At 45.9% G+C, this 23,420-nt stretch overlaps 1 protein-coding gene across 2 annotated transcripts; it reads left to right on the top strand.

Annotated features, from left to right (window-relative positions):
• Positions 1-12,349: 12,349 nt before the first annotated feature.
• LOC120922744 (zymogen granule membrane protein 16-like) lies at positions 12,350-18,931 on the top strand. 2 transcript variants are annotated; one of them, XM_040334785.1, is made up of 4 exons: positions 12,350-12,449; positions 14,039-14,115; positions 16,338-16,470; positions 18,416-18,931. In XM_040334785.1, the coding sequence occupies exons 2-4, from the start codon at positions 14,061-14,063 to the stop codon at positions 18,744-18,746; spliced, it is 519 nt and encodes a 172-aa protein (XP_040190719.1). In that variant the 5' UTR covers positions 12,350-12,449; positions 14,039-14,060; the 3' UTR covers positions 18,747-18,931. The 2 variants fall into 2 exon arrangements, with proteins under 2 accessions (XP_040190719.1, XP_040190720.1); XM_040334786.1 differs by having other exon boundaries at positions 12,420-12,439.
• The last annotated feature ends 4,489 nt before the right edge of the window (positions 18,932-23,420 follow it).

Here is a 23,420-nt window from a genome sequence, read left to right as displayed (position 1 = left end):
ATCCACAGAGCGAGTACGCTGGCGTATCTACTGATACGCTGGCGTACTTTCAAATTTCCCGCGTCGTATCTTTGGTTTGAATCCTCAAACCAAGATACAACGGCATCTGGGTTAGATCCGACAGGCGTATGGCTTCGTACGCCTTCGGATCTAAGATGCAATACTTCGGCGTCCGCTGGGTGAAGTTCTCGTCGTTTTCCGCGTCGAGTATGCAAATTAGCTATTTCCGACGATCCACGAACGTACGCGCGGCCGTCGCATTCTCTTACGTCGTCTCTAGTCGGCTTTTTCCGGTGTATAGTTAAAGCTGGTGTTTTGCGGCGTATAGTTAGACTTGCCATGTTAAGTATGGCCGTCGTTCCCGCGTTTATTTTGAATTTTTTTATTTTTTTGCGTAAGTCGTCCGTGAATCGGGATGGACGTAATTCACGTCTATGTTAAAAAAAATGACGTCCTTGCGACGTCATTTAGCGCAATGCACGGCGGGAAATGTAGGGACGGCGCATGCGCAGTTCATTCGGTGCGGGGACGCGCTTCATTTAAATGAAACACGCCCCCTAATCGCCGATTTGAATTACGCGCCGTTACGCCACCAGAGATAGACTAACTTACGGCGCGAAATCTTTAAGGATTCGAACTAAAGCCAGGTAAGGTACGGCGGTGTAGCGTATCTCTGATACGCTGCGCGGGTGCAGATCTCTGTGGATCTGCCCCTGTGTGTTATTAGAGTACCATTTCGAAATAATGCTGTTTTTGTTAAGCCAAAGGTGATTTAAAGAGTCATTATAATCATTTGATGAAGATTTTTCTTTTGTTTGTTCACTTTGCGGCATTCGAAACAAAAACAAGATAACATTTTCCTTTTGACTTATTCAAAAATGTATCGATTTGATCGGTTCAAAACCAAAAAATCTGTAAATTCCAAGAAAATTCTAAAATTTGAAAATTCTGAATACGAATTCCAAAAACGAATTGAACGAATCAACCGAATTTAACTTAAAAAAATAACTAGATTAACTAATCAAAATGTAACAAAACTAATTTTTTCGTCATGCACATGTCTACACTCAAACTAATCCATAACCTAAAACCCAACCCTGAACTCTCAACTTTTACTTTGACCATCAACCCAACCCCTAACTCTCAACTTTATCCTTGACCATCAACCCAACCTCTAACCCTCAACCTAATTCATAATGCTTATCTCAACCCCTAATTTTCACCATAACCCATAACCCTCAACCTAACCCATAACTTTCCACCAAACCCATTACCTTCTACCTAACACCTAAACCCAACCCCTAAATCTGAGGCCCCGTACACACGTCCGAGGAACTCGACGTGCCAAACACATCGAGTTCCTCGTCGAGTTCAGTGTGGAAGCCGCCGAGATCTCGGCGGGCCGACTTTCCTCATTGAACAACGAGGAAATAGAGAACATGTTCTCTTTTCGGCCCAACGAGTTCCTCGTCGGCTTCCTCGCTGAAAAGTGTACACACGACCGAGTTTCTCGGCAGAATCCAGCTCCGACCGAGTTTCTGGCTGAATTCTGCCGAGAAACTCGGTCGTGTGTACGGGGCCTCAACTTTATCCTTGACTATCAATCCAACCTTTAACCCTCAACCTAATCCATAACCCTCAACCCAACCCCTTACTCTCAACCTAATACATAACCCTCAACCCAACCCTTAACTCTCAACTTTATCCTTGACCATCAACCCAACCCCTAACCCTCAACCTAATCCATAACCCTCAACCCAACCCCTTACTCTTAACCTAATACATAACCCTCAACCCAACCCTTAACTCTCAACTTTATCCTTGACCATCAACCCAACCTCTAACCCTCAACCTAATTCATAATGCTTATCTCAACCTAATTTCCAATGTAACCCATAACCCTCAACCTAACCCATAACTTTCCACCAAACCCATTACCTTCTACCTAACACCTAAACCCAATCCCTAACCCTCAACCTAACCCACATATGCCAACATACAATATGCCAGGCAACTGACATAGTAAAACCTGCCCTTAAATGTAATTGACAAGATGTTGTTTTATATCCATCCAACTCATCAAATATGGGCTTCAGTCAGGAGCATTCAGATGTTAAATATATTATGGGAAGGGTTATTAGAAGAGTAAAGAGCAGATTGTAATCACTAGAATAATAAAAAAGGATAAATAGAAGCCACATATTACCTCTTATGTTAACACCATGTATCCCTTTCAGTAGCCCATATATTAGGCCCCGTACACACGACAGAGGAACTCGACGTGCTTGGCACGTCGAGTTCCTCGTCGAGTTTTGGGATGAAGCCGCCGAGGAGCTCGGCGGGCCGGCTTCTCCCATAGAAGAACGAGGACAACGAGAAAATAGAGAACATGTTCTCTATTTTCTCGTCAAGTTCCTCGGCGGCTCCATCGAGCCAAAACTGTACAGACGACAGAGATTCTCGGCAGAATCCGGGTTTTGACCGAGTTTCTCGGTGAATTCTGCCGAGAATCTCTGTCGTGTGTACGAGGCCTCACACTGACCAGGAAAAGAGGAGCATGGTATGGAAGGAGTTAATGTGAGATCATTCAATTAAATGATTATATGATATCAGAGAGTTCTTGTAAATTAATAAAACAGGTGGCACGCGATGTGATAATACACACACTTAGCTATATATACACAAGTAGAAGGGGAGATAAATTAATACAGTGACTGGCGGCTAACAGGTGAGTGATGGCGACGTGGTCTGTGGTGGATACACGTACAGGGCTATTACGATGTATAGGAGGATATACAGTATATGGGTTAATGTGCCTATTTTGAATGAAGCGATATTAGGATTCACGGAGAACTTCTGTCACCAGCTTTTATAAAAGAAAGCTATGAGCTGATTGGTTGCCATGCACAGCTGCTCCAGATTATGTCTGCTCTAGTTTTGATAAATCCCCCGAAGGCTGGGTTCACACTACTACACTACTTTCATCCTACTTTGCTCTGCTACATTGGTCCTACATTTATCCTACATTGGTCCTACATCCATCCTACTTTCATGAACAGGATACTACTTTGGTCCGACTTCAATGATATTCAATGGGCCTGAAGTAGGATCAATGTAGGACCAAAAGTAGTACAGGGAGCATTTTCAAAGTCGGACCGACTTGTGTAGGACGCTACAAGACGCTCTCATAGGGAAACATTGAACACAGAGCAAAGTAGGATGAAAGTAGTGTAGTAGTGTGAACCCAGCCTAAGGGCTACGCAGACAGGTCCTGTATGCACAGCCACTTTTTGCTGCGTCTGCATTCACAGAGCTTCACCTATAGAGCTTCACCTATAGAATAAGGTGACCAGAAGTCCCTGATTTCCAGGGATAGTCCCCGGACTGAGGACATTGTCCCTGGACCAAGTCTGTGCCCGGTTTTGTCCCCGGAGTGCAGTGGTGTAGCGTGGAGGGGGCAGCTGCCATTCTCGTCCTGGGCGCAGCATTTGGGGGGGGGGGGCACAAAATTATTACAGTGCCCTCCCCCCCCCCCAGTGTGCTGTGTTGTGGCCATGTGCAGCATGCTTTCCCAGGCCCCCTATACCAACGATGAGGCATGTCCCGACTCCCGGGCCTGTGTGTGTGAGTACGGTGAAGAGAGAGGGGTGGTGCAGAGCATACAGCAGCTGTTGGAGAAGCTCTTGGCAGGGGATACTGAGGAGCGGCTGGGTGGCGGGACTCCAGAACAGTACATGGTGCTGGGGAGAGCCCTGCTTCGATTGATGATGATAGAGGCCAGGGAAAGGTGAATAAAATCATTCAATCTACACTGTACATGTGTGTGTGTGGGGGGGGGGGGGCTGTGAGTAGTGCTTGATGAAGGAATTAGGTAGGTCAGTGTAGTGGTCAGTGTAGGGATCAGGTATCTCAGTGTAAGAATCAGGCAGGTCAGTGTAGTGGTCAGGTAGGTCAGTGTAATGGCCAGTGTAGGGATCAGGTAGGTCAGTGTAGTGGTCAGCATAGAAATCAGGTAGGTCAGTGTAGTGGACAGTGTAGAAATCAGGAAGTGCAGTGGTCAGTGTAGGAATCAAGTAGGTTAGGGAAGGATTCAGGTAGGTCAGTGTAGTGGTCACTTTTGCCATGGTGTATGACCTGTGACATGAAACTGTCTTCCACAACCTCCTCTTAGTAGCAGAGTTTGGCTGTTCCTCACCCAGTTTTAAGCCTCCTACGCTGATTTTTCTGTTACAGTTAATGATTGTCTTTCAACCTACATATGAAATTGATGATCATTAGCCCCTGCCTGGAATAATTGGTTAATCATACACCTGACTCTAAACCTACAAAATTACTTTTGTGCAAGTGTAAGAATTGATGCTGGTTTGTAGCCAAAAGGGGCGGTCACACCAAATATTGAACTGATTTCGATTTTTCTTCAGGTTTCTCTCATTGCATTTTGAAAACTGATAAAAGTAAATAATTCAAATAGATATTTATTTTTGAAACCATTCTTACTTTACATAATTTCTTCATGCCTGCCTAAAACTTTTGCACAGTACTGTATATGTACTTTAAAAAAAAAAAAAAATTAGATACCTAGGGCCAGATTCTTAAAGGACTTACGACAGCGCCATGTACGCCGTCGTAAGTCCTAATCCGACCCGTCGTATCTATGTGCCTGATTCTTCGAATCAGTTACGCATACATATCCATTAGATCCGACAGGCGTAAGTCTCTTACGCCGTCGGATCTTAGCTGCAATTTTTTTTGACCGCTAGGTGGCGCTTCCGTCGCATTCTGCGTCGAGTATGCAAATTAGCTAGATACGCGAATTTCCGAACGTACGCGCGGCCGACGCAGTAAAGTTACAACGTTTACGTTAGGCTTTTCCCGGCGTATACTTGCCCGTGCTATATGAGGCATAAGTGCGGCGTAGCAATGTTAAGTATGGCCGTCGTTCCCACGTCGAAATTTGAAAAAGTTACGTTGTTTGCGTAAGTCGTCCGTTAATGGGACTGGACGTCATTTACGTTCACGTCGAAACCAATGACGTCCTTGTGGCGTACTTTGGAGCAATGCACACCGGGAAATTCCACGGACGGCGCATGCGCCGTTCCGCAAAATTGTCAATCACGTCGGGTCACAGTAGTTTTACATAAAACACGCCCCCCTGATCCAAGTTTGAATTAGGCGGGCTAACGCCGGCCGATTTACGGTACGCCGCCGCAAGTTACGGGGCAAGTGCTTTGAGAATACAGCTCTTGCCCGTGTAAGTTGCGGAGGCGTAACGTAAATCAGATACGTTGCGCCCGCACAATTTTACGCGGCTGTACAAGAATCTGGCCCCTATACTTTAAATTAGGGTTCCAAAATGATTGCCTTGCATACCCTCTGCTGGCGGTCCAACAAAATACATGCATGGCCAGCAGCTGTGAGTGTTGTAAACTGCAATTGCTGGTGTAGCACTACCCCCGAAGGAGCTGCTGGTTTGGTTCGGGTGGCATGTTACCCCGTGTTCCTCCGCCGTCTCGGGGTATTGGTGAAAGTTGCAGTAAAGGAATGTCCACGTGTCTTTTTCTGTGCTCTTTATTACCCAGCTGGTAAAAACAATAAAACTTGGTGAAGAATAGAGGGTTAGCGAAAGTGGAGATAACAGATTCAGTTGCGAGCAATAGGGAAACAGTCCTGCTTCCAACGACACTTTCTTCTTCACCACTCCAGCCTGAGTGGGTATAGTGCACCTGGACAGGCCTCTCTCACCAGCCTGGCAGCCAGAATGTCACTCGAACTTGGGGAAAAAGTCACTGTAACGGAAGGGCCCGTGGGACCCAAAAGCTCCCCGATGCCTCTTATGTGTAGATCACCCTGTGTCTCTAATAGGGGCACAGGGTGAATGAGAACCCCACTATGGTCTGGGCTAGTCAGATTTAATTGTATATATTGTATATATATTGTGTGTTGGCTGTGGTAATTAAGTCTGCTACTGTGATGTAAATGAATCTAGGATGGTCTAAGGATTGTGTTGTGCTAATTGACCCTGTATTGTGTGAAGGTGTATTGATGATAAATGTGTATTGTGAGTTAGCAGACTGTCTAAAGGTCATGTGTCTGAGACATCAGCTGTAGTTAATTAGCTCATGTAAATTACATCAGGAGCCGGAGTCAGAAGGTCTGACTAAAAGATGTGTATTGAGGGGGCTCGTTAGGAACCATTGTATGTTGTGGGTGGAGTTGAGTCATTGTTAATTTTGGTTACTAACTGTATATAAGAGCCTGATTTTCTCAATAAAGGGGCTATTCGTGTGGAACCTCAAACAGAGCTGTGTGTCTCGTTATTGGGGTTCGTTTGCCTGACTGTGGAGTGTCGATAGCTGTCTTGGGTTTGGGAATGGAATATCTTAAACGGCGTTAACCACTGTCCTATTTGGGGGTTCCGTTACAGTCACTATATGGACATTTCACATAATCTTCCATATATGAGTTATATTTATATATGTTTTTTTTTTTTACAACAGTAGGAGATTAGCAGAATGCCCTTTACCTGCCACAAAGACCCCCGAACCCCAGAAAGACCAAGGCATCTACTAACCACCCCCTAACGTGACATAACTATATACTGTACATAAAACCATGGGCAATTGCAGATGGAATATATTGCTTTAAAACCCAATCTTTTATAACAGTGTGCTGTACTTGTACCCCCAAACTTCAGTTGGGGCCTACCAAAAAATAATGATCTCGCAGCATCTCTTCACCCCTGAATCATTCAGTGATCCACACTCTCTTCCAACGTATCCTTCGAGTCCAGCCACCGAAACCAGACCTTCCTAAACTTCTTTGGAGATCCCCCGGGCCTCATACGTTGTATGATATAGAAAAATATTAGCATTCACTGCCTTCAACCATATCTCTAATGCAGTGGCGTAGCATGGGGGGTGCCAGGGGAGCCACCGCCCCGGGCGCAAGATTTAGAGGGGCGCTGTCACAAGTGTGGAGAGGAGGGAGCACCAACAACAGATGGAACATAGGAACATATGCACAATGTCACCACTCCAGGCTTTACCAGTCATTATCAAGCACACTCTCCTCTTCCCTACAGCCACCGCTGTCTCACACTGTGGATCAGGTGACCAGATTGGAGCTAGCTGAAAAAAGGTAAGTCCATGGGTCAGGGAGGTGCAAATTACTTGCCTCGCCCCAGGCACTGACAACCCACGTTACGCCACTGCTCTAAAGTCAGATGTTCCCTATAGATCCACCTCCTTGCTATGAGCTTCAGAGCCCCAAAATAGAGAATCCTAAGGAATAATTTGCAAATTTGCAACATCCAATTGCTTTTGGTCAAAAACTCCCAAGAGGCAACGCAAGGGGGAGTATATATTAGGGAGATCAAATTTGTCGGATATAAATTCAGTCACCATAGACGTTTTGACGTCGCTTCCGCCATGCTATGGTATGGAGACCATCTTCCCCTCACTCGTATACATGCCACAGAGGGAGAAGGATCGCCTCTGCCACTACTGACGGCTCCGGTTAGCGGCAGAGGGCGTGGGAGAGCGGCGGGAGAAGGTGATTTTAAGGGAAAAAAAATTCTTAAGGGGCCCGTTTTTTTGGTGACTACAGGAGGGGGGGCGGCACCCGGGCGCCCCCTATGGATGGGCCGCCACTGTAAATGACGTACAGAAAAAGTAACCTCTGCCTTGTTTTATACTGTTTTATAATGCAATACATCAAATAAACCATTATGTTTTGTAATGATAATTTTATGGCCATCTTTATCAGTAGGTGTTTTTTTTTACAGCTGTAATCATAACTAATCCTTTCGAACTCAAAAAAGATAAACTGGGGAACTCCCAGATAAGATAACTTATCTGTTCTTCTGTGATATCTCTGTGCCCTTGTGACCACACCAACCCGAGAGGGGGACAAAACCTGGCACACCTTGTGTTATAGATGACTGACAGCTGGGAGATGCAACATACAGTAAATGACATATGCTTCGCTTCTTTCATCAAGCAACAGGTCAGGAAGTCAGTGTGCACCTTGAGTTGAGAGGTATTTTAATATAGCGCGGTCTTACCCCGAAGGGTCCCGACGCGCATTGCAGAGTTCCTGGGAAAAGAAGACCCAGGAACCAAAAGCAGCACAGAGCTGCACCACTTCACCCCCGGAAGATTTGGCTGCCCAATGACCGGGCCGTTTTTTGCGATTCGGCACTGCGTCGCTTTAACTGACAATTGCGCGGTCGTGCGACGTGGCTCCCAAACAAAATTGGCGTCTTTTTTTCCCACAAATAGAGCTTTCTTTTGGTGATATTCGATCACCTCTGTGTTTTTTTATTTTTTGCGCAATAAACAAAAATAGAGCGACAATTTTGAAAAAAAAAGCAATATTTTTTAGTTTTTGCTATAATAACAATCCCCCAAAAAATATATAATAAAAACAATTTTTTTCCTCAGTTTAGGCCGATACGTATTCTTCTACTTATTTTTGGTAAGAAAAAAAAAAATCGCAATAAGCGTACAAAATATGGATTTTTTTTTATTAACTTGTTTTTATTAGCAATGGTGGCAAACTGCGATTTTTATCGTGACTGCGACATCATGGCAGACACATCAGACACTTTCGAAGCTATTTTGCGACCATTGTCATTTATACAGCGATCGGTGCTATAAAAATGCACTGATTACTGTGTAAATTACACTAGCAGGGAAGGGGTTAACCACTAGGGGGCAAGGAAGGGGTTAAGTGTGTCCTAGGGAGTGATTCTAACTGTGTGGGGGCTGGGCTACCAGTTATATGACACTGATCACTGCTCCCGATCACAAAGAGCAGTAGATCAGTGTCCTATCACTAAACAGAACAGGGAAAGGTTTTGGTTACATAGGCATCTCCCCGTTCTGCAGCTCTGTGACACAATCGCGAGGACACCGGCGGACATCGAGTCCGCGGGTCCCATGGGCACAGTCCCGGAGCTCACGGGTGGGGTGCCATTCTGCCGACGTATATGTGCATTAGGTGGTCAGCAAGTGGTGAAGGACCAGCATCACTCAAAACTAACATTTTTGGGGTGGTTGAGTGATTTTCCCCCAGCAAAGCACCAGGTCAATCGCCTGCTACCCCTTAACCTCAGCCTAATCTCTAAAAGCTTCATGGGGAAACATTTAGCATTAATAACTCACTCATATAAAAATGCTGCAAATTTTCTCTTATGGCAGCACCACCCTGTTAACCCAACCCTGCAATACTTAATCCTCACCCTAACCCTCACCTAACTGATAACCCTCAACCTAACCCCTAACCCTAAGGCTTATAATAACCCTCAACCTAACCTTTAACCCTCAGGCTTATAATAGCCCTCAACCAAACCCTCCACCCAATCCAGAACCATCAATCAATCTTTCAACCTAATCCTTAAATCCCAAATTATTCCAAAACCCTCAGCTTAATCCAGAACCTTCAGTCTAACCCGTAACCATCATTCTAGTCCATTACCATTAACCTAATTCATAACCATAAATCTAATCCCTAACCTTCAAACTGAATCCATAAACCTGAACCTAGCCCATTACCCTTAATCCAATCCATAACCTTTAACTGATTCCATTACACTCAGCCTTATCCATAACCATTTAGCTAACCCTCAATCTAATTCATAACCATCATTCTAACCCATTGCCCTCAACCTAATCTATAACCTTCAACCTAGTCGAAAACCCTCAGCCTAATCCAAAGCCTCAGTCTAACCCATAACCTTGATTTTTACACATTGCCTACTACCTAAGCCTAGCACAAAACCCACAACCTAATCCAATACTGTAAACCTAAACCTAACCCCTAAACCTCAACCTAATCCAGAATCCTTGATCCAATCCCAACCCTCATTCTAGCCCATAACTCTCAACCTAATCCATAACCACAAACCTAACCACTAACCCTCAACCTTATCCATTTCTCTCAATCCAATCCATAATCAACCTATCCCATTAAGCTCAAGCCAATCTATAACCATCAACCTAACCCTCAAAATTATCCATAACCCTTAACCCAATCCAAAAACCCTTAGCCTAATCCAAAACCACCAGTCTAACCCCCAACCCTCATTCTAGCTCATTACCCTCAAACTAATCCATATTTATAAACCTAACAGCTATCCCTCAACGTAATTCAAAACCCTCAGCCTAATCCAAAACCCTCAGTTTAACTTCAAACTCTCATTCTAGTCCATTACTTTTAACCTAATCCATAACCATAAACCTAACCCCTAACCCTCAACCTAATTCGTTTCTCTCAACCCAATCCATAACTTTCAACCTATCCCATTGAGTTCAAGCCAATCTATAACCATCAACCTAACCAGTAACCCTCAACATAATCCATAACCCTTAACCCAATCCAAAACCCTCAGCCCAATCCATAGACCACCAGTCTAACCCCCAACCCTCATTCTAGCTCATTACCCTCAAACTAATCCATATTTTTAAACCTAGCCCCTAACTCTCAACCTAATTCAAAACCCTCAGCCTAATCTAAAACCCAAACCCTCATTCTAGCCCATTACTCTTAACCTAATCCATAACCATAAACCTAACCCCTAACCCTCAACCTAATCCGTTTCTCTCAACCCAATCTATAACTTTCAACCTATCCCATTGAGCTCAAGCCAATCTATAACCATCAACCTAACCAGTAACCCTCAACATAATCCATAACCCTTAACCCAATCCAAAACCCACAGCCTAATCCATAGACCACCATTCTAACCCCCAACCCTCATTCTAGCTCATTACCCTCAAACTAATCCATATTTATAAACCTAACCCCTAACCCTCAACCTAATTCAAAACCCTCAGCCTAATCTAAAACCCAAACCCTCATTCTAGCCCATTACTCTCAACCTAATCCATAACCATAAACCTAACCACTAACCCTCAATCTAATCCGTTTCTCTCCCAACCCAATCCATAACTTTCAAACTATCCCATTAAGTTCAAGCCAATCTATAACCATCAACCTAACCCATAACCCTCAACATAATCCATAACCCTTAACCCAATCCAAAACCCTTAGCCCAATCCATAGACCACCAGTCTAACCCCCAACCCTCATTCTAGCTCATCACTCTCAAATGAATCCATATTTATAAACCTAACCCCTAACTCTCAACCTAATCCAAAACCCTCAGCCTAATCCAAAACCCTCAGTTTAACTTCAAACTCTCATTCTAGTCCATTACTTTTAACCTAATCCATAACCATAAACCTAACCCCTAACCCTCAACCTAATCCGTTTCTCTCAACCCAATCCATAACTTTCAACCTATCCCATTGAGCTCAAGCCAATCTATAACCATAAACCTAACCAGTAACCCTCAACATAATCCATAACCCTTAACCCAATCCAAAGCCCTCAGCCTAATCCATAGACCACCAGTCTAACCCCCAACCCTCATTCTAGCTCATTACCCTCGAACTAATCCATATTTATAAACCTAGCCCCTAACTCACAACCTAATTCAAAACCCTCAGCCTAATCTAAAACCCAAACCCTCATTCTAGCCCATTACTCTTAACCTAATCCACCATAACCATAAACGTAACCCTCAATACATTCCCCAAAATGGATCCATAGACTTCCATCTAACCCATTACCCTTAACCAAATCCATGACATTTAACCTATCCCATTACATACATCCATATCCATAACCATTAACCTAACCCCAACCCTAAACCTAATCCTGGAATTCTTCTTTAGAGCATAATTATAATGCTGATATTACTTTGGCAGCAAAAATGCCTTACACCAAAACAAACCCATATTCTAATACAGGGGTCTCCAAACTTTCTAAGAAAAGGTCCAGTTTACTGTCCTTCAGGCTACAGGGGGACCGGACTGGAATATACCCCATGCTTGGTTTATTGGGAGGAATAGTGCCCCATTTGTTGGTATGAATGAAAGAGATAGTGTCCCACTGATGGTGCCAGTAGGGGAAATAGTGCCCCATCATTGGTGTCATTGGTGAACTAGTGCCCCAAAGGCCAGATAAAGGAAAGCAAAGGGCCACATCTGGTCCCTGGGCCGCAGTTTGGAGACCGCTGTTCTAATATATCAATCTCAACATATTTTGGTGCCGATGTAGAATATGTTATGTTATATGTATTAGAGGAGCAAATAGAAGAATATGTTAATATAGCAATAAATGAAGATCAGTAAAAGTTATACATTATCTTTTATATTCTTTTCAGATGCCCATAATGCATCAGACTGAGGAGGAACGCGGGGGAGGGGGGTGTTACGGCATTGGGTTATAATATGATGTCATTGAATTCTTTAGGATTTTTGCCATACAACATCTGGCAGGCAGGTGTGATTAACATACGCACACAGCTATATATAACTCTATATACTCTATATATAGGGAGTAGGGAAGATAAGTGTATCCAGTGACCAGGCAGGTGAGGACAGGTGAGTGATGACAGAGACATGCATGGGACAGGGATATTCTAATATATAGGTGTACATATATGAGACAAGGCTCTCTGCTGTGAATAGTGCGATATTAGGATTCTCAACAAACTTCTGAGACCATTTAAGCTTCTTGTATCATGTGTGCAGTCTCTGACCAACTCTTGTATCATGTCTGCAGTCTCTGACCATCTCCTGTATCATGTCTGCAGTCTCTGACCATCTCCTGTTTCATGTCTGCAGTGTCTGAACATCTCCTGTATCATGTCTACAGTGTCTGAACATCTTCTGTAGTATTTCTGTAGTCTCGGACCATCTCCAGTTGCGTTCTTGTAGCTGTTAACCATCTTCTGTTGCATGTCCCTAGTCTCTGACCATATCTTGTTGCATAGCTGCAGTCTATGGCCATCTTTTGTTTCATGTCTGTAGTCTCTAACCATCTATGGTTGCATGTCTGCAGTCTCTGACCATCTCCTGTATCATGTTTGCAGTCTCTGACAATCTCTTGTATCATGTCTGTAGTCTCCGGCCATCTCCTGTACTATGTCTGCAGTCTCTGACCATCTCCTGTATCATGTCTGCAGTCTCTGACCATCTCCTGTAGTATGTCTGCAGTCTCTGACCATCTCCTGTACTATGTCTACAGTCTCTGACCATCTCTTGTATCATGCCTACAGTCACTGAACATCTTTTGTAGTATTTCTGAAGTCTCTGACCATCTCCAGTTGCATGTTTGTAGCTGTTAACCATCTTCTGTTGCATGTCCCCAGTCTCTGACCATATCTTGTTGCATACCTGTAGTCTCTGGTCATCTCTTGTATCATGTCTGAAGTCTCTGACCATCTCCTGTATCATATCTGCAGTCTCCGGCCATCTCTTGTATCATGTCTGTAGTCTCTGACTATCTCTTGTGTCATATCTGCAGTCTCCGGCCATCTCTTGTATCATGTCTGTAGTCTCTGACTATCTCTTGTATCATGTCTGCAGTCTCTGACTATCTCTTGTATCATGTCTGCAGTTTTTGACCATCTCTTGTATCATGTCTGCAGTCTCTGACCATCTCTTGTATCCTGTCTGCAGTCTCTGGCCATCTCTTGTATCCTGTCTGCAGTCTCTGGCCATCTCTTGTATCCTGTCTGCAGTCTCTGGCCATCTCTTGTATCCTGTCTGCAGTCTCTGGCCATCTCTTGTATCCTGTCTGCAGTCTCTGACCATCTCTTGTATCCTGTCTGCAGTCTCTGACCATCTCTTGTATCATGTCTGCAGTCTCTGACCATCTCTTGTATCATGTCTGCAGTCTCTGACCATCTCTTGTATCATGTCTGCAGTCTCCGGCCATCTCTTGTATCACATCTGCAGTCTCTGACCATCTCTTGTATCATGTCTGCAGTCTCGCCAAATATCCTTTCTTGGCCCCCTCATTTTAGCCATGGACTCAGCCCTGGGGTGAAATGCTAGCCCGCCCCTACCTCTGGAGGTGCTATCCTGCCTTTGGGGTGTCAGAGGGGTACTTCCCATGAAGGTCTGTATTTTATGAATCATGGTTTTGGTTTACAGTGAATTGTATTAATATAACACACATCTTCTAGGTGATAACTGAAAAAAGACGAGATGCTGACTCTCCTGTGTGTGTGCTTCCTGCTGGGCTCCACCGCGGCATCGAAAAGTGAGTGCGGGTTATTGCAGCACCCTATACATCTATTGTACTAGTGGATGATGATTGATGATTGGTTAATTATGATTGGCGTGGTCAGGTGCTAATTATTCTACTAAGGGATGTTTGGATTGTGGGGAGGGAAGCAGAAATGTTTGTGAGGAGTTACCGTATTTATCGGGGTATACTGCGTGCCGGCGTATAACGGTCCATCTGCGGCTTTGGAGGTGTCCGTCAAGCGTATCCGTCTGCAGCTTGGAGGTGTCCGTCTGCGGCCTCCATCCAGGTATCCGTCTCCGTCCAGCGTGTCCGGTGTTCGTTTTTGGATTTGGCACGAGCCGAGAGGAGCCGGATTTCCTGTGTGTTCGGCTCCTTTTCGGCTTGTCTCGGCTCCTCTCGCGTGGCTGTGGGCGGAGCCGAGCGTGGCCGAGCCTAGCCGAGTGCGCAGTACACTTGGCTCTAGGCTAGCGGCTCAGAGACAGCGGGGATCGGCGTATATATCGCGCACCCACGATTTTCCCCTGATTTTAAGGGGAAAAAAGTGCGCGGTATCCGCCGATGAATACGGTAATTACAAATAAACAATGTACAAACTCCATGCAGATGATGTACCTGGAAGAATTTGATACCAAATCAAACAATTGCCCCTTCCACAGAACCCAGGAATAGAGGAAAATAATAACAATTCATAAATTATTTAATTGAAAGCAAAGAAAAAACGAATTTATCGAAAATAAATGAAAGGGTCTCCCCAAGTAACAAATGATATCAGACAGAGGACTGCTAATGTTAACCAGAAGACAGAGCCACCGTCCACTTTAATTGTGTGAAAATGTAGCTGGACCCTTGGTAAGGTAGCCCCCTCCCCCTTCTAATGGCCCGTACACACGATCCGAATATCTTACGACAGATCGTATGACTTTTTTTTTGCTTAATAGTTACAAGTACAAATTGAATAGGTTACTAAAGTCACGAAAATCCTCGTACGGCAGAAAAAAAAAATCAGAAGTGATGTCACATGTTGTAATGTATTTGTATTGTATTTTCGGAAGAAAAACTATACTGACTAAACGAAAATCGTCCGATTTGGTATCCTACGATGAAAATTTTCATGCTTGTCCGATCGAATAATTTCAGATGTCGTGATCGGCACTCGAAAGTAGTGTACACACGATCCGAAAATCGTGCGATTCTTCCTCGGATGATGGTTTTCGTCCGATATTCAGATCGTGTGTACGGGTCATTAGTCTCATACTCACCTGTCCCTGTTTGAATGAAATAGCCGCTCTCCACATTGTCCATAGGAATTAACCAAAAATCTGGCAGAGAGGGTGAGAATCCCCATAATGGGCACAGCAGGTGTACAGACCTGGGAACTCAGCACAGGGATGGTGGGAACCCCTCATAATGGGCACAGCGGGTATACAGACCCGGGAACTCAGCACAGGGATGGTGGGAACCCCTCATAATGGGCACAGCGGGTGTACAGACCCGGGAACTCAGCACAGGGATGGTGGGAACCTCTCATAATGGGCACAGCAGGTGTACAGACCTGGGAACTCAGCACAGGGATGGTGGGAACCCCTCATAATGGGCACAGCGGGTGTACAGACCTGGGAACTCAGCACAGGGATGGTGGGAACCCCTCATAATGGGCACAGCAGGTGTACAGACCCGGGAACTCAGCACTGGTGGGAACCCCTTATAATGGGCACAGCAGGTGTACAGACCTGGGAACTCAACACAGGGGTGGTGGGAACCCCTCATAATGGGCACAGCGGGGTACAGAACTGGGAACTCAGCACAGGGATGGTGGGGACGCCTCATAATAGGCACAGCGGCTGTACAGACCCGGGAACTCAGCACAGGGATGGTGGGAACCCCTCATAATGGGCACAGCGGGTGTGTAAGCATGGGGACTTATTGCAGGGATGGTGAGAACCCCTCATAATGAGCATGGTAAGGGTACAGAGCCAGGAAGTCACCAGCTAAGTCCCTAAGGAAACTATCAAGTGTTTTACTCTCCAGCAACCACCAAGTACTAAAATAATTTTTTTGGGGTTGGCCGATCCTAGGAGGTCACCTTTCCTTATATATCTTTTCATGATGTGCTTAGTTTTAATTGTTCAGGTACCCCCTGAAGCTCCAACGTCAAAGTACATACATACATACTCACATTTCCAGTAGGAGACTCCTTCCTGTCTGACCGCTCTCCATTTTTTGCACCCTTGTAGTTCAGTCGCGGCTCTCTTCCTACACTGGCGAGTTCGGAGCTGGTGGCGGTACTATCTTCTCCTACTCTTCGGATCAACTGAACGGGCAAATAACAGGCATTCGTGTCAAGGAGAACCCCAGTCATGTGCTTGGGTAAGAACTTCAGACTCTTTTCTATCCCACCAACATCTTCAGCACATTTCAGGTACAAATCTGTAATGTAAATCCCTGTCCGGTGACTTTGCCTAGGCTGAGCTGAGGTCATTAGTGTATTGCAGGAAGGAGGCAGCATTTCCTCAGTCTCCTCTCCCTCAGTGGCCTTACCTTAAAGCGGAGTTCCACCCAAAAATGAAACTTCCGCTTTTCGGAACCCTTCCCCCTCCGGTGTCACATTTGACACCATTCAGGGGGAGCAGATACCTGTACAATACAGGTATTTTGCTCCCACTTCCGGGCATAGATACCCAAGCTACCCGCCTGTATCTACGCCAGTTCACCCCCCCCCCTGCTGTCTTCTGGAAGACACACAGGTCCCAGAATACAGCAGTGACCAGTGGGAACGCGCAGCGCTAGTTATACACGCGCAGTAGGGAACCAGGAAGTGAAGCGTCACTTCCTGATTCCCTTACTTAAGATGGCGGCACCTCCACCCGAAAGCCGAGGGTGAGATCGGCTTCAGGTGCGGACATCGCGGGTGCCCTGGACAGGTAAGTGTCCTTATTTTAAAAGCTGCTGACTTTGTAGCTGCTGCGGAGCTCCGCTTTAAGAGGGCGATGCTGCTCCTCACTCCAGCTTGCCGAGGGTAGAGCCTGGGCCATTGCATCTCCTCCCGGTAAAGCAGTAGGTGCATCCTGAGACCCGATTGGCTGGGAGTCCTAAGACTCCCGGCCAATCGGGTCTCAGGACCCGCTTCCGGATTGGCCAGGAGGAGAAGCAGAAAGACGTTAGCGATTATTAATTTTCTATAGTCATACAACTTTTTTGAAGCCAATAAGAGTCTCGGCTCTAATCATGTGCTTAAAAAAAAAAATAAACTCCATGGCCCATATTCACGTAGGAGATACGATGGCGTATCTCCAGATACGCCGTTGTATCTCTGAGTCTGAGGCGTCGTATCTTGGCGCCTGATTCAAAGAATCAGATACGCCAGAATTTGTCTAAGATACGACCAGCGTAAGTCGCCTATGCCGTCGTATTTTAACTGCATATTTACGCTGGCCGCTAGGGGCGTGTACGCTGATTTACGCCTAGAATATGTAAATCAGCTAGATACGCCTATTTACGAACGTACGCCCGGCCGTCGCAGTACAGATACGCAGTTTACGTTAGGCTTTTTCAGGTGTAAAGTTACCCCTGCTATATGAGGCGCAGCCAATGTTAAGTATGGACGTCGGGCCAGCGTCAAATTTTCCGTTGATTACATTGTTTGCGTAAGTCGTTCACGTCAAAAGCATTGGCTTTTTGCGGGTTAATTTGGAGCATGCGCACTGGGATACTTTCACGGACGGCGCATGGGCCGTTCGTAAAAAGCGGCATTTACGCGGGGTCACGATAAATTAACATAAAACACGCCCACATGTTCCACATCCTAATTAGGCGGGCTTACGCCGGCCTATTTACGCTACGCCGCCGCAACTTTGCTTTGTGAATACTGCACTTGCCTGTCAAAGTTGCGGAGGCGTAGCGTAAATAGGATACGTTACGCCCGCTCACAAATACGCGCTCCCTATGTGAATCTGGGCCCATGTGTCCGGTGACCTGTATGTAGATTAGGGTCCGGGCGCGTGGATTAGGGGGGTGGCGGCCCTGCGGCCCTATTGGAGCGCCGGCCACTGGCCGGCATCTCCAGGAAGTAGATAGTGACCCTGGATAATACTTGTACAAATATGGCGCCAACCTTCTGGAGAGAAAAGCAGACGAAGGCATTGTCGGGGGGGAGTACTGTGATCTCTATCAGAGGAATACTTGTAAGACGCATTACTGCGCATGCATGGACTTAACACAGAGAGCTCTGATTTCAACCTTACATCACAACCATTGGAAGCATTATAATACTGCTTAGTCCTTCTTCTCATCTCTTCCTATGGTTTTTCTCCAGGATCCAGCTCCAATATGGTGGCATCTGGGGGCCTTATTACGGAAGCGCCTCCGGTACTCTTTTCGAGGTCTTGCTGTACCGCGGTGAAAACATCACTCAGGTGTCGGGGAAAGTTGCCTCTTATGTGAATGAGCTGGTCTTCGTGACAAGCCGTGGAAGAATATTCAAATTTGGGCAACCATCAGGCACAAGCTTCAATGATTTTCCACTGTTCGAGGGGACCGTACTGCGCTACATTAGCGGGCGATATAACACCGCAGTGCTGACCAGCATCGGCTTCCATTGGGGCACCCAACCCGGCTGCTACTACTGTAAAGATGGCGCCAAGTGACCTCAAGAACTGAGGAGAGCCAACCAAAGCCAACCAGCAGGCCAGACTTCTTCTTTGGCCTCTTGCCTTTTTTTACTTTCTACCTTTCCAGCATTCCCTTACACTGAAACAGTAAAGCTTTGAAATATATTTTTGTGTCTATACAAGCTACTTAAAGGGGTTGTAAAGGTACAATTTTCTTAACCTAAATATCTTCCTTTACCTTAGTGCAGTCCTCCTTCACTTACCTCATCCTTCCATTTTGCTTTTAAATGTCCTTATTTCTTCTGAGAAATCCTCACTTCCTGTTCTTCTGTCTGTAACTCCACACAGTAATGCAAGGCTTTCTCCCTGGTGTGGAGTGTCGTGCTCGCCCCCTCCCTTGGACTACAGGAGGGTCAGGGCCCTCTCTACGTTGCAGATAGAGAAAGGAGCTGTGTGTTAGTGGGCGTCCTGACTCTCCTGTAGGGAGGGGGCGAGCACGACACTCCACACCAGGGAGAAAGCATCGCAATACTGTGTGGAGTTACAGACAGAAGAACAGGAAGTGAGGATTTCGCAGAAGAAATAAGGACATTTAAAAGCAAAATGGAAGGATGAGGTAAGTGAAGGAGGACTGCACTAAGGTAAAGGAAGCTATTTAGGGAAAAAATGTTTTACCTTTACAACCCCTTTAAGTAGCTATTACTAAATGGGAATGTGATGTAATGTTGGCGTTGCGCTGTTAAAGTGATGGAAGTATACTATAATCAATAAATAAAGTATATTTCACAAATTATGAAAGTACAAATGATGCATGTGCCAAAGTGAAATGGTATTCACTAAAATTAATCTCCCAAAGTGAAATGTATCCAAAACATTTGCAAATTATCAAATAAATATATTGTCAAATAAATATATGTTGATTGGTTTGCGCAAAAGTTATTGCGTCTACAAACTATGGGATAGATTTAGGGACTTTTATGGGTTTTTTTTTTATTGTTTATACTGGTAATGGCGATGATCTGCAATTTTTAGCCGGACTGTGACATTGCAGCGGACAAATCTGATGCCAAATTACACTTTTTTGGGACCAGTGACATTATTACGTTGATCAGTGCTATAAAAATGCACTGATCAATGTAAAAATGACGCTGGCAGGGAAGGGGTTAACACTAGGGGCAATCAAAGGGGTTAAGTGTGTTCCCTGGGTGTGTTCCAACTGTAGGGGGGGTGGGCTACCAGGGACATGACAGAGATCACTGTGAACAGAAGATCTCTGACATCTCATCTGGCAGAATGGGGAATCGCCTTGTTTACATAGGCAGTTCCCCGTTCTGCCTCTGTACACCGTGATCGCGGGTCGCCGGCGGACATCGAGTCCGCTAGACCCGTAGGCACGCTCCCGTGCACAGCCCGCTATCTCCTATGCAGAGACTGACATACACCTACGGTGGTTTACGCAGAAGAGCCGACCTGCCGCAGTATAATGATGGCGGCTGGTCGACAAGCTATTAATAGAGAATCCATTCGTGGAAGGGTGACACCATCATTTGACATTGTTAAGGCCATGGTATATGGACAGGACTGGGAATTCTGGTGGGGAGATTTCCCCCTAAAAACTAAAATATGAATATGGAATGACTGTGGGCAGGTAAGATATGAGTTAAAGTGGTTGTTAAGTCACGCTAACCTGTATCCACCATCAGCACTGCCCCGTAGTGCCCCCCTCTGTGTGTGATTTATACAAATAAATGCTGTAAATACCTAATTTCATTGCCGAGATTGCGATCACATGACCAGCCAGCTTTCTCCTTTCCTCCTCTGAGAGATGCAGCGGGCGGGGCTGAGATTCCTCTGCTGATGTCAGTCTGGAGGAGAGGAGGAGAGAGCTGGCTGGTCATGTGATCGCAATCTCTGCTCTTAACAGCATTTATAGTTATAGGTGTTACAGGGGGCCAAATGACTCAGGACAAACACTATGTCATATAACATGCTTTAAAGGAGCAGGATCCATTTATTTATTTTGGGGGGGGTTAACTGTTACTGTACAGATTTGTTGTAAAGTAAACCTTTTAGCTATTTTTAGTGTTTAGAAGTAAAAGCCTTGCCCAGGGCCGCCATTAGGGGGGTACAGGCATTACACCTGTAAGGGGCCCAAATGTCCCCAGGGGCCAGGCCGCACCCCCCGCTCGCAGCTGGAGAGAAGAGAGGAGAGATGACACTTTCTTTGGCAGCAACCCCCCCCCCCCCCAGTTCTCAGCTCACAACTGGAGAGGGGAGCCCAGGCCTAAAGCTTTGTAAGGGGCCCCCGAAATTTCTGATGGCTGCCCTGGCCTTGCCCAATAGTAGACAAGTAGACACGCCAACATGCCAGCTGTTCAATAGCAAACCCTCTGTGGTGCTCCTCTCTGAAACTAGGTTCACTTCACTCATCTTGGTTAAATCGGCCAACTGCCACCCCTCTGTCCAATCAGAGTTCTCCTGAGGAAGCCTTACTGTTCAATGGAATGGCAGCCCAGGCATCAGGAAGATCAGGATCCTAGTGACGCGTGAAAGCTAGTTTCAGAGAGGTGCACAGGGAAATACCGTATTTATCTGCCTATAGCGTGGACCGGCGTATAGCGCGCACCCCTAATGTAGAAGAGAAATTCCTAGAAAAAAAAAATTGAATTACTTACAGTTTTGGTGTCTTGTCCCGGCGTCCATCGGCGGCCTTCTCCCGTCCGGCGTCCGTCTGCTGCCCTGGTGGTGTCCTCCCCACTTCTCCCGCGCTGTTGTTGAGCCGATCCCCACTTCCCGCGCTGTGTTTGAACGCCGCCGCCGTCATATACCGAGCACAGTACACTCAGGCACGCTCGGCTCCTCTCGCATAAAGGCTAGGAGGCGGCACAGGACGTGACCGCGAGCGGAGCCGAGCCTGGCCGAGTGTACCCGAGTGCATTTCGCTCTGTATATGTCGGCGGCCGGTTCAAACACAGAGCGGGAAGCGGGTATTGGCGTATATCGCGCACCCACGATTTACCCCTGATTTTAAGGGGGGAAAAAGTGCGCAGGATTACGCCGATAAATACGGTATTTTTTTTGGCCAACAAAGGTACAAGTTGGAATCTTTTGCTGTCAAAAGTAAAAAAAAATTCTGAGAAAAGCTGAAAGTAGAGATAACCTCCGCCGTGTTTTCTACTGAAGTATGAGACACGAATTTCGTTTGAATAAAATATGTTGTCAGGTATCTTATAATTATTATTTTATGGACATTTCTATCAACAGGTACATTTTTCTTGCTGTAAACACCTTAATCCCCAGTAATCCTTTTATTTCCCATCAGCGGACATTGTTGTAATACGGGGAAGTGTAACCTAAACCTCCTTATCCGACATTCCCCGCATTCTTCGCCTATTAATCCCTGCGTCCAGCACTATGCTCTGGTATCCAGACACGGCAAATATTGACTCTTTGCATAATCGGAATGCAATTGTCAATAAAAGTCTTTGACACTTCAGAATACCATAGTAACATCTAACAAAAAGATCTAAAAACACTGAAGCATCAGACACAGTGTCATTCTCAAAACTTTTGACCACGGCTGCGCAACACATACAAATTGGCAATTAGGCTATTTCCTCCCCAGGTTGAATGTTTTTCATGCTTACTGAATACAGAAAAATTCAGCATTATGGCCACTAGATGGAGCTGTATTAAGAAATAAATACTAAATAAAGCAAAACTTCACTCTCTCAATCAATGTTGACTCCTTTCCTGCACATACTACCCTCCGCCATACACTCCGCACTCCTCTCCTGTATATACTACCCTCCACCATACACTCCACACTCCTCTCCTGCACATACTACCCTCCGCCATACACTCCACACTCCTCTCCTGCACATACTACCCTCCACCATACACTCCGCACTCCTCTCCTGTATATACTACCCACCGCCATACACTCCACACTCCTCTCCTGTATATACTACCCTCCGCCATACACTCCACACTCCTCTCCTGTATATACTACCCACCGCCATACACTCCGCACTCCTCTCCTGTATATACTACCCACCGCCATACACTCCGCACTCCTCTCCTGCACATACTACCCACCGCCATGCACTCCGCACTCCTCTCTTGTACATACTACCCACCGCCATACACTCCACACTCCTCTCCTGCACATACTACCCACCGCCATACACTCCACACTCCTCTCCTGTATATACTACCCACCGCCATACACTCCGCACTCCTCTCCTGTATATACTACCCACCGCCATACACTCCGCACTCCTCTCCTGTATATACTACCCGCCGCCATACACTCCGCACTCCTTTCCTGTATATACTACCCACCACCATACACTCCACACTCCTCTCCTGTATATACTACCCGCCGCCATACACTCCACACGCCTTTCCTGTATATACTACCCTCCGCCATACACTCCACACTCCTCTCCTGTATATACTACCCTCCGCCATACACTCCGCACTCCTTTCCTGTATATACTACCCACCACCATACACTCCACACTCCTCTCCTGTATATACTACCCGCCGCCATACACTCCACACGCCTTTCCTGTATATACTACCCTCCGCCATACACTCCACACTCCTCTCCTGTATATACTACCCGCCGCCATACACTCCGCACTCCTTTCCTGTATATACTACCCACCACCATACACTCCACACTCCTCTCCTGTATATACTACC

This window comes from Rana temporaria, unplaced genomic scaffold, assembly GCF_905171775.1.
Source record: "Rana temporaria unplaced genomic scaffold, aRanTem1.1, whole genome shotgun sequence".
Classification (NCBI taxonomy): Eukaryota; Metazoa; Chordata; class Amphibia; order Anura; family Ranidae; genus Rana; species Rana temporaria.
Note: the sequence above shows the minus strand (reverse complement) of the source record. Positions and strands in the feature narration are given on the sequence as shown.